Source organism: Tachyglossus aculeatus, unplaced genomic scaffold (genome assembly GCF_015852505.1).
Source record: "Tachyglossus aculeatus isolate mTacAcu1 unplaced genomic scaffold, mTacAcu1.pri scaffold_82_arrow_ctg1, whole genome shotgun sequence".
NCBI classification, from domain to species: domain Eukaryota; kingdom Metazoa; phylum Chordata; class Mammalia; order Monotremata; family Tachyglossidae; genus Tachyglossus; species Tachyglossus aculeatus.
In genome coordinates, this window is record NW_024045094.1 from 257,032 (window position 1) to 276,302 (window position 19,271).

Genomic DNA, 19,271 nt, shown 5'->3' on the forward strand with positions numbered 1-19,271 from the left:
CCGACTCTGTCAATTGCCAGCTGTGTGACTTTGGGCAAGTCACTTCACTTCTCTGTGCCTCAGTTACCTCATCTGTAAAATTGGGATTAAGACTGTGAGCCCCCCCATGGGACAACCTGATCACCTTGTAATCTCCCCAGTGCTTAGAACAGTGGTTTGCGCATAGTAAGCGCTTAATAAATGCCATCATTATTATTATTATGAGGGATTTGGAAGTGGGTGGAGCTGTTACTCATTGGATCCAATGCTTAGAACAGTGCCTGGCACTTAATAAGTGCTTAACAAATGCCATTATTGTTTTTATTATTTGAGGAGGGAAGGAGTTAGACACAGGAGGAAGGGCAGGGGCCATAGGCTAGGGATGGCAGAGGATAAGACACATGGAAATTAGTCTGTACCTCACTCTTGGGGACAGAGAATGTACATGTTAGCCAAGTCTTCTCCTAGAGACCCCTTTAACTCTCCATTAACATCTTCACTGGTGGTTAATGAACAGAGGATGAGAGAGTGACAGACATTCACAACATCTCAGGCAAGAGAGAGATTGCCCACCTTTTCAAGGACACATAGGAATCTGCGGAGCCGGGGATCACTGTTGATGAGAACCAGAGGGCAGAGAAAGGTGAAACCTGAGCTCAGAAATATGCCAGGATCATACAGCTTCAAGGTGTCCTTCATCATGTAAGTCAAGAACACTAAGCTGCTATTTATGCAATAAAAGGAAACAAAGCAGCTGACAAGGAGCAGGATGGTCTGAGTGGCTCTGGACTCAGGGGAGGATTTGGGGGAGAGGCCGCCGCTGTGGATATGCCGGACTCGCTTGCGGTGTTGGTATAGCACCATCACCATATAACCGCTGGACCAGCTCATGAGACTCACAAAGACGACATCTCGGAGAGTCAGCATACCGATAAATACCATAGCATTTGAACTTCTTGCTGAGAATAAGCTGGGACAAGATTTCCTATTGTCACCAATACTTATGGTCGTAGTATTCTTGGTGGATTTAACCGCTATTAGAGTATTTATGTCTAGCAACAAGCAGAGGACCCAGAAGAAGGGGAAGGAAGGGAGGATGAACTTGGGAGCCACTGGTTTGATCTGGGCCCACAAGGAGTTGCTTGGACTGATGGTGATGGCCTGGAACACGCTCAGCAGGCAGGTGGTGCAGATGGAAAGGCCCCGGGCCACTCTCCTCATGTACATGACAATCTGGCACCCCAAGACATCCATAATATTCTTCCATCCAAAAGCCATCACCATTCCCGGGGCAGCCTGGGTGAGGAGTGTCACGGTGTTGGCTACCGTCAGGTGGGTGAGGATCAGGTCTGTGGGCTTCATCCAGTGGGGTGAGTGAATGAAGATGCTGACATACAACACCAACAGTGTTGAGTTCCCCAGGAGCCCAATCCCAATCTGAATGAAGAAGAAAATAGAGAAGACCAGGTCACTCGAAACCATTTTCTTGGTTTCTTCACAACTGAAGAGCTCAGAGGACCTTAAAAAGACAAACCCAATAGGACTTTAATCCTTAAATCCTCAAATTAGGAAATTAGCAGTGTTGAAAGACAGTCCCACTTGGTGAAGTTTCCTTGTGAGCAGCTTTTCATCAATCAACCCATTAATGGGATTCATTGAGTGTTAACTGTCTGCAGAGCACTCTACTAAGTGCTGGGAGTAGTGTAATACAATAGAGTTAGTAGACAAGATCCCTGCCCACAATCTAATAATTGGTCCCACCATTTGGTGGGGCATAGAAAAAGCTTACAGTCAACCTGTAAGGGAATCCATGTTTTAGTACACCAATTTTCTATCCACCTCACAGTAAGTTCAGTATCCACTATTGCACAATGAGAAGTCAAAGGACCTGCAGTGTTCTCTGACCTGTCACTGGGATTGGTTTCTAAAAAATTAACAATCCAGGTCACCCCTCTCAAGACTTGTCTATCAGCTTGATGACAGTGGACACCCTTGTTCAGGTCTCTCCATGGCATCAGTCTCATGATATACTCACTCTAAACCACCCCATCCTTGGGAATCAAGCTTCGATTTCCTCCCAACTACTCTGAATCACTCCCATTTGGTCTAAGAGCACACTGCTTCCGGATTAATCCCCGTAATGCATTTTACACCTCACCATGTTTGGCCCAATGTCAGGATTTTGTAATAGATCAATCAGTCCATCATTGGTATTTATTAAGCACTTACTGGGTGAATAGCCCAGTACTAGAGAGAGTGGAATACAATAGAGTTGTTTGTCATGATCCCTACCCTAAAAGAACTTACAGTCTAGTGATATAGCAGTGTGTATTCTCTGAAAAGTTGTCTCTATCTGGTGGCTATTTAGTTGACCAATACTTTAGGCCATGAGACTTGAAGGCAAGTCTCTGAATTCCGATCTCTAGGAAAGGGAGTATGTGAAAGTTTCTTTTACACTGATGCCTGACTAGGTGAGTATCAACTAATAATAATAATGATAATGATGGCATTTATTAAGCACTTACTATGTGCAAAGCACTGTTCTAAGTGCTGGGGAGGTTACAAAGTGATGAGATTGTCCCTCGGGGGGGCTCACAGTCTTAATCCCCATTTTACATACGAGGGAACTGAGGCACAGAGAAGATAAGTGACTTGCCCAAAGTCACACAGCCGACAAGTGGCAGAGCCAGGATTTGAACCCATGACCTCTGACTCCAAAGCTGGGGCTCTTTCCACTGAGCCACGCTGCTTCTCTACAACTACAACTACAACATGATTGTGACACACCCGGCACTCGGAAGCTAGATTCTAAGTTTCCACTAGATCGTAAGCTCCTTAAGGTCAGGAATGCCTGCAAACTGTATTATAGTCTTCCAAGAACTTAGTGCAGTGGTCTGCCTACAGTAAGAATTCAGTAAGTATCATTAATTAGGAAACGGTGGCTAAACCGTCAAGGAATTTCATTGATTGATTGATTAGGAAACAATTTGAATTCAGGGTACACCAGAAAATGCAAGGACCAAAATTAAAAATCTTAAGTGGGTCACTGAGACCAGAGTCAACAGTATCATCCTAAGCTGGGCCTGTCAAACCAGCCTTTCGGTGAGATTGAATCATTTCTTTGATATTCACAGGATGGGACAGCACTCCAGGTGCAGTGGACGAAGACTCCCAGTATCACTTATAAGGGGTTTGCGGGGCACTTTGAAGGGGCTGTTTCCCTTTCTGTGAACTATAGAAATCTCCCCCTCTCCTTTCAACATCATCAACTGGGTAATAAAAATCCATCTACTTTTGCTCCATTTGTCCATCTTTAGCTGAAAGGGTGACACTCTGGGATCCATCACCAATGATCAGGCTCTATTCATCAAGATATTATAATAATAATAATAATAATAATAATAATAATAATAATGACATTTATTAAGCGCTTACTATGTGCAAAGCACTGTTCTAAGCGCTGGGGAGGTTACAAGGTGATCAGGTTGTCCCACGGGGGGCTCACAGTCTTAATCCCCATTTTCCAGATGAGGCAATGGAGGCCCAGAGAAGTGAAGTGACTTGCCCAAAGTCACGCAGCTGACAACTGGAGGCACTGGGATTTGAACCCATGAGCTCTGACCCCCAAAGCCCATGCTCTTTTCCACTGAGCCACACTGCAGAAACAAACACATCAGATTTACTGCCTCTGCCTGTGTTTAACCCAATTATCTTGTACCTACGCAGCCCTTAGTACAGCACTTGGCATATAGTAAGTACTTGATGAATACCACAATATTAATTATTATTACTATGTGCCTTACAGGATTTAAGAATAGAGCAGGAGAGATATGATTCCGGTGAAAGGGCAGCGTTGACAGCATTCTGGGTTTGGAAGCACAACGCTAGACTGAAAGCTCCTTGAAGGCAGGGATCGTGTCAACCAGCTCTATTTTCCAGAACTTTCCGAAGCACTTAGCACTGTCCCATGCACACTTTAAGTGCTCAATAAATACTCCTAATTGATAAACTTTTTTTGCATCACTGCACATGGGCTATGATCAGCCATGACAGCATGGCTCAGTGGAAAGGGCACGGGCTTTGGAGTCAGAGGTCATGGGTTCAAATCCCGGCTCCGCCAATTTTCAGCTGTGTGACTTTGGGCAAGTCACTTAACTTCTCTGTGCCTCAGTCACCTCATCTGTAAATGGGGATGAAGATTGTGAGCCCCCCGTGGGACAACCTGATCACTTTGTAACCTCCCCAGCGCTTAGAACAGTGCTTTGCACATAGTAAGCACTTAATAAATGCCAGCATTATTATTATTAAGACACGTGGCTATCGAGGAAATCCGCTATAAAGTGAAAAAGGCCTTTTCCCTTGATTTCCAGGCTTTTAAAAGAAAATAGTGGCATGAGGTGGCTCAGAAGGTATTTGGGTTAAGCCTGGGGAAATTTTAGACTGTTAACCCCATGTGGGACAGGGACTGTATCTGATCTGATTATCTTACATCTACCCCAGTTCTTAATATAATGCTTAGTACATAGTAGATGCTGAACAAATACCCAATTATTCCTTAATTTATTTATTTAATAAATAAATAAATAAATAAATTAATTAATTAATTAATTAATTGTTTATTTGGACAGCACATGTCCACAAGTTGAAGCTTCCCCAGATAAGGATTCCAGGAACAAAGCCTCAAGGGAAAGGACATTATCAGTGCTCCTGAAAGCCAATTCGTTCAGGGGGTTATTACTTGACTAAATGCCACCAGTCATTCAATGAACTTTACATGTCATCTCATCCCAGGAATTATGCCAGCATAGATATAAGTATCAATTTACCTATCCCATGTATATTATTAGGGTTTTTTTTGTATATTCATTTACCCATATTTTTCCTATTACCTGTTGTACCCATTTTTTTTCTCCTGCTTGCTCTGGATTGATCGACCCCAGTGCTTAGTGCGGTGTAAGTACTTATTAAATACCATTATCATTATTACTAATGCAATGTGTCTGTTTCCTCCAGTAGTGTCAGCCTTTCCAGGGAATTTCACTTAGTTTTCCAAGTTTTTAAAACAGTACTCTGAAAACAGTGGATAGAGCACAATCCTATTTGTCTGCTATGAGGTTTTGGGCCAGTTCTTAACAAATATTATTTATTACTATTATTAAATTCTGCCTCAGTGTCTTCACCTCTAAAATGGGGATTAAAATACCTCTTCTCCTTACCTCTGAGACCGTGAGCCCTGTGTGGGACAGACTGCCTGATCCAGTTGCATCTACCACACTGCTTGGCACATAGTGAGTGCTTCATAAATACCACAATTGTTATTATCATTGCTCTGAAAAAAATAGTTACTGTGGAATTAAGATTAATGAATAAGCAAGTGCTTGGAGATGGAGATATGAGTGCTAAGAATTGTATTGCTTTTCAGTGAAGATCCTGAAGAAACAGGCACATCAACAAAATAGCTGCAGACTGAGAAGAAAAAATCTTGAGGAAAAAAAGGGAAAGGAATTATGAATTAGGATTATGGTATTTGTTAAGCCCTTACTATGTTCCAAGCACTGTGCTAAGCACTGGGGTAGGTACAAAATGATCAGATTGGACAGAGTCCTTGTCCCACATGGAGTTCCTAATTTAACTAGGAGATAAATAAGAACAACACTTTAGATACTCTATGTAGTAAAAGTGAAAAACCAGAAACATTTAACAAATGTTAAAGCAGAAAAGACCTTGCCAAGAAATACAGGAAATTTGGATGACAAAGAGAAGGAGAGAAAAGAATAGACCACCCACATTTCTCTCCCTCCTTTGAGGGACCTTCCCTTATCTGTAAGGACTCAGGGCAGCAAACAAATCAATCAATTAAGCAATGGTATTTATTGAGTGCTTACCGTGTGCAGAGCACTGAACCAAGTGTTAAGGAGAATACAGTACAACAGAGATAGTGACACATTCCCTGCCCACCACAGTCTAAAGTCTAGAGAGCAGCTAGAATTCTGATTCCAAGAGGAGAGCTGTGAAGCTAACTTTGCAACTGTCCAGTTGGCCAATTTTGTGATCCATTAAGGCATGGGAGATGAAAAGTCTGAAATGTGTGGGCTGTCTTGGACACCATTCCTGAATGGAGAGAGATCACCGTGGCAACCAACCCAGCTGCACCCATCCTGCAGATCCTGCTGTAGATCTTCTCCAATTCAAAACTAATTTTACTCAGCTGCTTTAATAATTATGATAATAATTAGGGTATTTGTTAAGCGCTTACTCTGTGCCTTTTACTAGCCTGTCGTAGGGATGCAGTGGATTGGATCACTGAGTGATTATTCTTGACATTTTGGAGGTGTGGTGGTTTCTGGGGAAGGTTTCCACATGAAAAAGAGAGGGGGAAATATTGGTGTAGGAATACTTACCAAATAAAGTTACATGTCTTTAGTTCATTTTATAACTGAGTGGAGTTACTACCTTTAATGTTTAAGTCCAATACATTTCATTGGAAACACTTCATTGATTGCTGAGTTGGGACAAATAGAAGACATGATAAATGGCATCTCCCACTCATCACTCCCTGGAAACTGCACTTTTAACTCATCTCACTTTAGTTCCCAACTCTGAGCCAGAGATCTTGCCTTCCTCTGCATCTGCAACTCCCAGCCCCCTTCCATAATCTGAGCAGTCTTCTTTTTCACCTCCAAAGCTCTTCTGAATGGATCGTGAGACATTCCCTGATTCAGCTTAAGTCTCCTGATCATGCCTCTCCTTCAACCACCTTCCTACTCATGTCTCTTCATCAAACACCTGAGAAATTGGGTGTAAATTTCTTGGTTTGGCTTTAGTTGTATTGGTTTGCTTACTTAATATTATTATCCTCTACTCTTTCTCTGCACCCCCTCCTCATCCCCCTATTGCCTAGATTTAACTCCCTCCTACAGAAGTGCCTGGGATTGTTCTGGGGGAGCTGGGCATGTGTGGGGATATCTCAGAATGAAGGGACCGTTGCTTTGGGACTCAGACACCCCATCTCAACTAAAGGATCTTCACCGAAAGGACAGTTCATACACTGAAATCTCAGCTGCTCACACAGAGCCTCCAGTTAGGGACCATTCTCACAACCTTACCACATCCACCTGTCTACCTGTTTTGTTTTGTTGTCTGTCTCCCTCTTCTAGACTGTGAGTGGATTGTTGGGTAGGGACCGTCTCTATATGTTGTCCATTTGTACTTCCCAAGCGTTTGGTACAGTGCTCTGCACACAGTAAGCGCTCAATAAATATGATTGAATGAAAGAATGAATGAATCCTCATCACCCAGTGTTGCTGAACCAGGAAACCTTTCCTTCTCTGTCGCTCCCTCACATCCTACATCTCAGTCTGACACCCAAGAGTCACTCACCTGGCTGGTTCAACTCTTCCTCTGCGATGGGCTAGGGGGAGCTTGTCTTCTCTCTTTATGGTGGGACCCTTCTCGGGCAGCAGTTATAGAGGCGAGATTGTATGAGCTCATCTTCCTCCAGGGTTTTCATTACTTTGTCACTTGCTGCTGCTGTGGTACTGGGAGTGAGAGTTTTAGATGTTCCCAAAGGAGGAACAATCTTCCCTCTTAGTCCAGGGTTTTCATTACTTTGTCACTTGCTACTGCTGTGGTACTGGGAATGAGAGTTTTAGATGTTCCCAAAGGAGGAACAATCTTCCCTCTCAGTTGGAAACCCGCCTGTATATCAACCTGATGAAAACTGTAATCGATTGAACAATTAATCAAGTAAATTATTTACTTGGAAGTTCAATCTGGTTGTAAAACCTTTTGAGGCTTGATTGGAGTTGCATACTGGGAGATGGAATTGTCATGGAATCCTAGACCTGGAAGTGATATTAGGAGGTCATTTAATCCAGCTCCCTGTTCTAAGCAGCTACGCCACTAAATCATCAATGACAAATGTTTGTCCATACTTTCATTCAGGGAGAGGTATGTGAGGTGGGAAATGACTTTAAGGGTCTCCAAGGTGAGGAAGTCTGACTTCTTCTGCTGAGATGGTCATAATGGAATTGAATCCAATTTAATTGGAATGGTTGAGAAAACCAAGAGGCTATTGGGAGGTTGGATTCGATTTCAGAACTGAGGATCATGGGTCAAGCCCTGTGGTCTGTGAACTTCTTGTGGGCAGCAAATGTGTCTACCCATACAAGAAGCAATAAAAAATATCTTTGATGGATTGTTGATTTATTGAAGGTGCCTGAATCCTGTCTGTATAGGGGAGAACCATGGATTGGGTACTGATAAAAGCTTATGATATAAACCAAGGTTTTCTGTTTGTTAGTCAATTGCACTCTGAAAAGGGAACACCTTCTTTCTGCTTAACCAACACAGTGATGCTTAGGCCACTTAGGTGTTGGGTCAGTGAATGATAGTGTCATCAGACCTACTCCCCTCCTAAACTTAGATTTGAAAACCAGTCATTCGATAACACTTATTGAGCACGTACTGTGTGTAGGTCACTTTACTAAGCACTTGGGAGAACATAGTAGAATTGATAGGTATGATTCCTACTGGGGAAGACTGACACTAAAAGAAATTTCAGGGAAGAGGAAGCAATAGACTATGGAGATGTCTACATACGTGCTCTGTGAGTGCGCTGTGAGGACCCAAGTGCTTAGAGGATGTGGAAGGGCTGAGGCGCAAGATGGGATGGGGCACAAAGGATAGGGGGCTTGGTTTCAAAAGTCTAAGAGCTGCAAACTATGATTCCAAGAAAAAAACAAGACATTAGTCTAAAGTAAATGGAGCTGACTGTGGCACTTCATCCTTTTTCCCACTAGTTAGATTTTCCAGGGGTTCTAGATCTAGAGGTGTGGATTTAAGGGAATGAAAATACTTCCCATTTGGAGAGATGTCTGTGTTCTCTGGGCTTTGTGAGATGGGCAAAAGAAAGTTGAGTTGTGCAAGTTGAGAGAGGGAGAGGGTCCGTGGAGAAATCTAGCTGGAATCAATAAAGCCTGATCCTTTTTTCAAAATGATTTTTAAGTCTGAAATGTGCCCTATTTTTTCCTTAATTTCTTCAGTAAAAGTAATGATCTTTGTGCTCTTGACGTCTCCCCTCTCTCCTCTGAGCTCAGGGAATGGAGTCTCGACACCCTCAGCCTGGATATGGGGGTAGAGAACAATGTCTGTGCACAGAAAGAGGGAGATAATAAATCCCCCCCAGTTATTTGCTATCTCACTGGATATTCCAGATGTTCAGTTTTCTCTCATGGAATAAAGAGGGTCAGTTGCATGGGATAAAGCTTTCTTCCAAAGTATATACATCCCTCCCTACTAGAGCCTTCATAGTGGGGGTATTGACAGAGAATTAGACAAGAAGGTAATCTGTGGTTCACCACAGGGATCTATGGAAGCAGAAAGGCCTTGCGTCTTCATGGGCCCACACTGTGGCCTGGAGACCCAGGGATCACTGGTGATCATGACCAAGGGTCAGTCACTTTATTTCTCTGTTCCTCATTACAGTGAGTGACACTGAAATGGCAGCCCTAGGGGAGATGATCTCAGCCCACCTCAGCCCTATAATTGCTGCCCGGGCAGGACCCTCCTGGGCGGGGACAACGGGTCCGTCTCTGTGGAGTGTGGAGGGAGTGCTGACCAAGGCCAGGTGAGAATCTCCTCTTCTGCCAGGCTCTAGCAGGGAGATGCCGGTGGTGGAGAAGAAACACTAAGAGAACAGATTCTGGGGTCAGGACACTGGATGTTGGGGGATGTGGTAGGGTCGTGGGAATCAGCCCTGCATGGAGTAGATCGGAACTGTTGGGTTATTTCTGCCTCTCCCCCTTTGCTCTCCCCTCGGTTTTGCTGGAATATACTCAGTCAGGCTCAGGAAAAATTCTTAGCCTCCCCCACTCACTTGTCCTCCCTGCCAGAGGCATCATTTTTTTCTTTTTGTGAGTTGGGGTGCAAACAGGGCAGGGATTTTAGTGGGGATGAGCGGCGACCGACCTCAAAGAGCTAAAAGGCCAGAAATTTTGCCCCAGGTTTGTGCCTTTACAGCCATTATTGGACAATCTCAGGTTCTTACAGAGACCTGGGATAAACTAGGGAGGGACCCTGGCTCACACAGCTATCATTCTCCTCTCTCCTGTACAGACAACAACTCTGCTCTTTAACCCTCAATCCTGTCTTCCAACTTTCTCCAATCTGATGGGGTGAGAAATAATAAAGAAGAGGAAGTTCAATAAATGACAATGATTCTATTTGAATATTCCTGAGATGATGGCTGTTTCAGGTTCTATTTCTCCCACCTGCCCAGCTTCATCCTGCCCCCATCAACTCCTTCAAAAGCCAGAAATCCTACCTGCCTTCTCCATCCCTCCAACCTGGCTTCAGGTGTTAATGAGTAGACATTTAATAATGTTTAAATGATTATTGCCACATTTTTAATTTATGTTGGGTGATGTGCTACATGATTTGTATTGCCCCAGAATATTTTCTTCACCCTCAATAGTGTCATTATTCTCCTGCTTTCACCTGCGCCCTAGAATTGTATTGGACTTTCCTTGAATTTTGTTTTCCCCCAGAACCATATTTGTATGAGCCAACAGTTTTATCTTTCTCAGAACGTGATAGTTATAAACACTTCCTAAGTCCATCTTTTCCCCATTTTGGCCTCATATGATCTTGGTGCCACTTATATGCTCACTCTCAACCATCTGAAACCCATCTGAATTTGGATGAGGTGGATCCAGTAAGAAAACATGATGTTGCAGTCTGACTAGAAAAACCATCTAATTACAAACAATGTTGCAGCAGTGTCAGTCACAATGATTCCTTTGGAAAAATCTGTTTCTACTGAAAGGATAAAATTATTTTCCATTTATTTATCATCGGAAAGGGTATATGGGAACCAGAAAGAAGTAGCAGGAACAATGCATTAAAAATGCAGGATGTGTAGATACAAATGCAAATATGCTATGATTGACAGGATAATAGAAAATATAAAATCCAAGGGAAACAGACTGGATTAAAAGGTTAAGTTATTACTAAGTAGAACTGAAATAGCACATTTGTTCAACACTGGTACCCCTGTGAATGCTAATCAGAGCATGTTTACCAGTAGTTAAAATTAAGGCAAAACTCCATGATTTTTTAAAATGGTATTTGTTAAATGCTTACTGTGTGCCAAGCACTGTACTAAGCATGGGGGTAGATACAAGACAATCAAGTTGGAAATTGTCCCCGTCCCACGTGGGGCTCACAGTATTACTCCCTTAAGTAAATGTTCACAGAAAATACTTGACTCACACTCTGCAAATCATACCACAATCATCAGTTCTCACAATACACCAGCAACATTTAAAAATGTACATATTTTTTATGTTGAGGGAAATGGGGTGACAATTTGGGGACTTCCACCATGTTTGAACTATGTCTGACCTGATTATCTTATATCCACCGAAGCACTTAGTTCAGTGCTTGGCACATAGTCAAGCACACAGCACTTGTGTATATTTGTACATAATTATTACTCTATTTTATTAATGATGTCTATATATATATATATATATAATTCTATTTATCTATTTTAATGGTATTGACATCTGTCAACTTGTTTTGTTGTTTTGTCTGTCTCCCCCTTCTAGCCTGTGAGCCCGTTGTTGGGTAGGGACTGTCTCTACCAGTGGCCAAATTGTACTTCCCAAGCACTTAGTACAGTGCTCTGCACACAGTAAGGGCTCAATAAATACGACTGACTGAATGAATGAATGACTATGACCCTGCTGTGCTGAGTGATGAAGGATTGCGTTGTCTGTATCTGAATGAGCTGGTTTAGAGCAGCAGTTATAAGGATGAGGTGGTGTGAGGTCATCTCCCCTCAGTGTGATGGTTACTGCCTCACTTGCTGTCGCTGTGACACTACCTGGACTGGGAGTCTGAGATGCCTGCAATGAAAGCACAAACCTCCCTATTAGAGATGCTTCTCCTAATTGTATTGCACATTCAATTAAGCCATTAAGCAAGCTCCTAATGAATGTTGAGTGTCAATCTGGATGTAAAATGTTATGAAGCTCCATCAGAGTTTCACGCTCAGAATTCGGGCTCTTACAGAATCCTAGATCCAGAAGTGACTGTCAAGAGGCCATTTGTTTTAGTCCCATGGGTAGAGGCCGATGAATGGTACCATAAAGTCAATCCAACTTTCTGGACAGAAATCCTCCTGTTTGACAAATTCCTCTGAGATTGGCCAACTTCGAGGAAGCTTAAATTGGTGACTATTACATTTCTCAAGAATGCTATAGGTTGTTTTTTGTTCTGCCAGTTAAGGTAGGAGACAGAGGTGGGTGTGGGGACTCAGAGCGACATGCCTCACATTTCCCAAAGGGAGTCACTTCTCCTCTCCTCCACTGGGACCCCCTGTGCTCCACAACCACTCCTCTCCCCCTCCCCACCCACACAGGCCAATCTAGGCTAGGGAAGATGCACAGGTCAGGGGCTGTGGTTGGGAATTCAAAGAGGCATATCCCACATCTCCTGAGGGATTCATTTCTCTGTAGCAGATTTTACCCCATCAGATCATGGTGACCACTTAACTGGAAGATTTTCCCACCAAAGAGTTCTTGCCTGGGGGGACAAGAGGAGGGCGCAGGATAAATCATATGCCAATGATTTACTTCCCAGAAGTTTATCCTTTTTTGGAAGGGTCATAGGATCATGTACCCAGATGAATCCTCAAATCAGCTGAGATTATTGCTTGTTCATTCTTTTATTAATGGTATCCAGGACAGAGAAGTCCTAGGGTCAATGGGCTCTTCAAGGGGTAATAGAGAGTAGAATCTAGCTCATGTTGAATGTGATTTTTTATTTATCTCACAACAAGACTAGCAATCTGCATAGTAGATAGCATGGACTAGCTGAAGCAGAGATCAGTGGCTGATGGGGATGAGCGGGGGGGCCAATACTCAATCTGCTATGTCAGCTGTTTGGACAATGAAGTGCTTCAGTAAAACACCATCAACAACCCCAAAGTGAAATTCCACTTCTTTATTGTCTCGTTGGCATGATTCCTACACTTGGCAAGTATTATCATTATTACATTTGGTATGTGCTTACATTGTTCAGAGCATTCTTCTAAGAACTGGTATAGATACATGTTAATCAGATTACAGTCCTTGTCCTTCAGGGGCTTACAGTCCGAGTAGAAGGGAGAACAGGCATTGAATCCCTATTTTGCAGACGTGGAAACTGAGGCCCAGAGAAGTTAAATGACCTGCCTACGGTAACAAAGCAAGCAGTTGCTAGACTGTGAGCCCGTTGTTGGGTAGGGACCGTCTCTATATGTTGCCAACTTGTACTTCCCAAGTGCTGAGTACATTGCTCTGCACACAGTAAGCGCTCAATAAATACGATTGACTGACTGACTGAATGAATGAATGAATTGGCAGAAGCATGATTAGAACCCAGGTCCTCTGAATCCCAGGCCTCCTGTGCTCTTCCTTCTAGGCCACACTGCTTGTCACATTACTAGGGACAGATGAACACTCTTGTCTCTGCAAACCAAAGGAGAAAGGCATTTACACTGAAGTCAGAGAATGTTTAGGTAGAACAGACAATTTTCTGAAAGAGGTTTACATACTAGTACAGTGTAATAATAATAATAATAATAAGAATAATGGCATTTATTAAGCGCTTACTATGTGCAAAGCACTGTTCTAAACGCTGGGGAGGTTACAAGGTGATCAGGTTGTCCCACGGGGGGCTCACAGTCCCCATTTCCAGATGAGGCAACTGAGGCCTAGAGAAGTGAAGTGACTTGCCCAAAGTCACACAGCTGACAATTGGTGGAGCCAGGATTTGAACCCCTAACCTCTGACTCCAAAGGCCGGGCTCTTTCCACTGAGCCACGCTGCTTCTCTACAGAGAGGGGGATGAACCAAGATGGAATGATGAGGAGGAAGGGGTTGAAGGAGAAGAGAGGGGCAAACAATGGCAGGATGAAGAAAGCCCGGAAGGGGACTGCCATGTCTGACTCCCTCCCATCGCACCTTAATCTGAATTTCCCCCCCCCTCACCTTTCACTTGAACTCATGAGGTAAGGGAGATACTGCAATCTAGGAAAGGGGCTGTGACGAGAAAACCAGATCCACAGGCATGCAAATCTCTCACACACTCAAACATCCTCTACTAAATAATCCCAGCTTTCCCTACACATTTAGAAGGTGAACTGGGGAAAAGCAAACGGTTTGAGCTGAGGTGTATCAGGTGAAGAGAGTGGATAGGTAAAATGGAAAAAGTCAGCAGAGAGACTTGAAGCCCAAACTCGAGGTCCCTTTAAGTCTCTCACTGCAAAACTGAAAGAATCATGTGTCTGTCTGGTTTTGGGACATATCCTGCTAATTGAGGAGGGCAAATAAGAGACTCAAATGCCTTGCATTCAGGCAGAGGTGGCACAATAATAAACGTAATGGTACATAAAGCATATAGGGCTGTCTAAGCCCATGTAAGAAAGCAATAGAATGCACGGTAATTGTAGGAGATGTTGAAATAACTTGGAGTCAGTCCTAGTCCAGCCAGAATAATTAAGACTGATGCATTGCAGGGAATGAAAAATCAGAGCTCCCCACCACCTTCTCCCCAAACACACACACACAAACACACACACACACACACATACAAACACACACGCTCTGTGCCTGGACAGCAAAGCAATCGCATTGGTTCATAGATTCTTTATTCAAAATGGGTCCCAACTCCCTTCTCCTGAGTTCATTTTAGTCTTGTTTGGCCTTAATACAATTCTAGCCCCAAGGGAGACAGAGGCCTAAGAGTCTGAATCACCACAGTCTTGCACCCTGAGAAATATGTTGAATTTCAGGGGTGGGAGGGGGGGCGTGAATCTACAATGGAGCACCGATCCAAATCGATTTATTTTCTGGGACCCATGCCAAGGGCTGCAATAAGCCACATCTCTCTTTTGTTGAAATTTTCCCAGCAGAAATCAAGTTTGGGAAGTGACTTGTTCAGTCATTGTTATCTGTGAAAGGGGAGGAGCTTTTCCATTTTTCCCAGCTACACTGTGGCCTGGGGAACGGTGAATCACTATTGATGAGCACCAAGGGGCAGAGAGTGGGGTAACAGGCAGAGAAAAAGGTCTTGATGCCTTCCAAATAAAGGTCTTTTACAACCACGTTTGTCAAATACAAAGTGATGATGCAGTTAAGCCAATAAAAGCCAACAAAGCAGGTGACGAGGAGCAGGATGGTCCGGGTGGCTCTGGTCTCCACGGAGGATTTAGAGGAGAGGCTGCTACTGCGGATGTGCTGGACTTGTTTACGGTGTCGGTAGAGCACAGTCACCATGTAGCCACTGGCCCAGCTCATGAGACCCTCAAAAAAAAGGTCCCGGAGAGTCATGGCACTGATAAAAATGACTGAGTTTGTTAAGTTTACCCCAGCACTACTGAAACAATGTTTGGAAGCATAAACAATCCCTGATAGGGTGACATTTCTGATGGCTTGATTTGCTATGATCACTCTGATGTAGATCAGCATATTGAGGACCCAGAAGAAGAGGAAAGAAGGAAGGATGCAGTTGGGGGCTCTGTGCTTGAGCTTGGCCCAGCGGGAAGTGCTTGGACTGATGGTGACAGCCTGGAACACGCTCAGGAGACAGGACGTGCAGATGGAAAGACCCCGGGACACCCGATTCATATACAGGACCATCTTGCACCCTAGGTCATCCAAAACATTCTTCATTCCAAAGGCGACCATTACCTCTGGGATACCACAGCTGAGGAGCACCACTGTGTTGGTTAAGCTTAAGTGGACGAGGATCAGGTCTGTGGGCTTCTTCTGATGGGGTTGAGATAGGAAGACTCTGACATACATCGTGAGTGCGATCGAGTTGCCCACGATGCCAATGGCCGTCTGAGAGAGGAAGAAAATGCCAAAGACCAGGTCACTCGAAAACATCTTTAAAAACGTCTTCTCAGCCACAGAGACCTATGCTCCCTGAAGAAAAAGTCGAAGTTGTTGTTTTTGGAAAAAAAAAATCAATACTGAGTCTGCCTAGAATTCTTTGTTTATTTTTCAAGGCACTGTCATGAGACTGTAAACTCCCTGACAGAAGGATCATGACTACTTACTCTGTTGTACTCTCCCAAAGCCTTAGTACAGTGTTCTTCACCCAGTATGTGCTCAAAAAATAACTTTGACTGACAACGCCTCATTATTAGTAATGAGTAATGTTTATTAAGTGCTTACCATGTGCTAAGCACTGGGGTGATAATAATAATAACAATGATGATGGTATTTATTAAGCACTTACTATGTGCAAAGCACTGTTCTAAGTGCTGGGAAGTTTACAAGGTGATCAGGTTGTCCCATGGGGGGCTCATAGTCTTAATCCCCATTTTACAGATGAGGTAACTGAGGCACAGAGAAGTAAAGTGACCTGCCCAAAGTCACACAGCCAACAATTGGCGGAGCCGGGATTTGAACCATGACCTCCGACTCCAAAGCCCGTGCTCTGAGCCATGCTGCTTGGGGTAGATGCAAGATAATTAGATCAGATACATTAATCATAGGAGTGTCCCCAGTAAAATTTACTTTGATCTACACTCTTTAAGCACTTGATATTCATCCCATCCTCAGCTCTTATGTACATATTCATAATCATATTAATTTATATTCATGTCTGCTTCCCCTCTACACTGTAAGCACATTGTGGGCAGGGAACGCACTTACCAATTCTGTTATACTGTATGCACCCAAGCACTTAATACAGTGCTCTGCACACAGTAAGTGCTCAGTACATATGATTGATTGATCCTCATTTTTCAGATGAGTATATTGAGATTGGAAAAGATTAAATGCCTTAATGAAGATCACCCCTACAGGCAACCTTGTTGAGTCTCCGATTGAAAATGAAGGGAGGCTTTTTCCAGGGACCTCGGTACTGAGGAGCTGAGGGAAGGATTTGGTCATAGCTCTAGGGCTTTGTGCAGTGTCACTCATGCCCTCTTGTCTCTGTCATTTATGTCCCCACTGGAGCAAAGTCCAGAAAGTGTGTAGGGAAGTAGGGGGGGGGTAACACATTACGAAGTGAGCACAAAATTTGCTTATACACAGGACCCATTTACAACCAAGAAAATCACAGTGTGGAGCCACTGTTTTGTGATAGCATCACAATTCAGCAATTACATTAATAATAATAATAATAATAATAATAATAATAATAATAATGGCATTTGTTAAGCGCATACTATGGGCAAAGCACCATTCTAAGTGCTGGGGGGGGGGGGATACAAGGTGATCAGGTTGTCCCACGTGGGGCTCACAGTCTTAATCCCCATTTTGCAGATGAGGGAACTAAGGCTCAGAGAAGTTAAGTGACTTGCCCAAGGTCACACAGCAGACACGTGGCAGAGCAAGGATTAGAACTCATGACCGCTGACTCCCAAGCCCATGCTCTTTCCACTGAGCCACGCTGCTTAATAGCTGTTGTGCTATTTTTTTCGGCTTTCTGATTGGTTGACAAGACCGACAATCAATAAATGGTATTTACTGAATGCTGAAGATGGTATTTGTTGAGCGCTTACTATGTGTCAAGCACTGTTCTAAGCGCTGAGGGAGATATGAGGTAAACAGATTGACCCATGTGGAGCTCAGTCTTTAATCCCCATTTTACAGATGAGGTAACTGAGGCACAGAGAAGTTAAGTGAATTGCCCAGAGTCACCCAGCTGACAAGCGGAGGAGTCAGGATTAGAACCCACGACCTCTGACTCTTAAACCCGTGCTCCTTCCACTGAGCCACGAATGCTTATTGGGAGGAGGCTTGAGAGAGTATAATACAACAGAGTTGGTAGACACATTCCCCTTCCTACAGGGAGCTTACAGCATCTCATGAAATGTCCTAGGTGGTTCTTTGGTCATTAGTCTTTACCACTGATGGCTTAGCCCCATAGATATTTCCCTACTTGCAGGGCCAGGATTAGAACCAAAGTCTCCAAAATCCCAGTGCTCATCCCAGTGGGCCAACAGCAGGGCAGAGGCAGAGCCAAGGCTAGAATACAAGTCTCCAGCAAAGTTGGTCAGGGTCCTCCCACGGCAATGGTAAATAATGAAATGTAAGAATTATAGAAACAGAGTAATAGGCTCGCACTGTCTCTGTCCATCAGATCTGGGAGACACCTTTTAAACTTTTCAGTCTATAAAACAAAATTTACATATCTAAATTCTGTACGGGCAGCAAATTAGAGTACCAAGGCAAATACTTCAGGATCCCAGAAGGGAAGATACCCCTTAAAATTACTTCAGGAATTGGGGAACTTGTCTCCAGGAATCTTGAGGTGCCTATATAAATGAAGTGATCAATAAGTATTGAGTGCTTACTGTGTGCCAAGCACTGTACTAAGCAGCTGTAGTAGTAGTAGTAGTAGTATTAACTAAGTGGCCACTGCACTAGGTGCTTGGGAAGTACAGAAAATCTATCCCAGTGCTTAGCACAACGCTTGGCACATAGTAAGAACTTAATAAATGTCACAGTCATTATCACTGGGTCTGAGACAGCTCAATGGGATAACAGTTGTTGGGAGAAACCAGTTGGTTTTGTGGAATGGGCTGCTGGGCTGTGACTGTGAGGTTGTGAAGTGGAAGGATAAGTGAAGGAAAGGAAAGTGGAAGAAAACTCATGAGAAAAGAAAAGAAAAATGGGAAAAAAGGAGAAATAGGAGGAAAAGGAAAAGATGAGATAAGTTAAAGAAAATATAGAGTGCTTAGTACAGTGGCCAGCACTTAGAACAGTGCATGGCACATAGTAAGCGCTTAACAAACACCATCATTATTACTATTATCATAAAGGAATAAAAGAAACACAAAATAAGAAAAAAAATGAGTAGATAAGAGATAAAGTAGAACGTTGAGCAGGTTCTTGGAAGTGGAAAGAAATGTGAAACAGGAGACCCAGATTCTCCCCCAGCTCTGCCACCGGCTTGCTTTGTGACCTATGAAATGTCACAATTATTATTAATATTATCATTATTATTTGTTAAGCACTTACTATGTGTCAAGCACTGTATTAAGCACTGAGGTAGGTACAATTTAATCAGGGAAGACACAGACCCTGTCTCATCTGAGGCTTACAGTCTAAGTGGGAGGGAGAACAGGTTTTGAATCCCCATTTTACAGATGAGGAAACTGAATCATAGAGAAGCGAAGAGACTTGTCCTCAGTCACCCAGCAGGCAGGTGGTAGAGCTGGGAGTAGAACTCCCAGGCCTGTGCTCTTTCCCCCTTGCGATGCTGCTTCTCATCTAGCCCCCCGAGTC

At 43.5% G+C, this 19,271-nt stretch overlaps 1 protein-coding gene across 1 annotated transcript; it reads right to left on the minus strand.

Annotated features, from left to right (window-relative positions):
* Window positions 1-528: 528 nt before the first annotated feature.
* Window positions 529-15,830, minus strand: LOC119924109 (vomeronasal type-1 receptor 4-like). Its single transcript, XM_038743156.1, has 5 exons — window positions 15,477-15,830; window positions 15,180-15,329; window positions 9,599-9,667; window positions 9,339-9,394; window positions 529-1,498 (listed from the first exon to the last, which is right to left on the minus strand). Exons 1-5 carry the CDS (start codon window positions 15,828-15,830, stop codon window positions 529-531), a joined length of 1,599 nt encoding a protein of 532 aa, XP_038599084.1.
* Window positions 15,831-19,271: the final 3,441 nt, after the last annotated feature.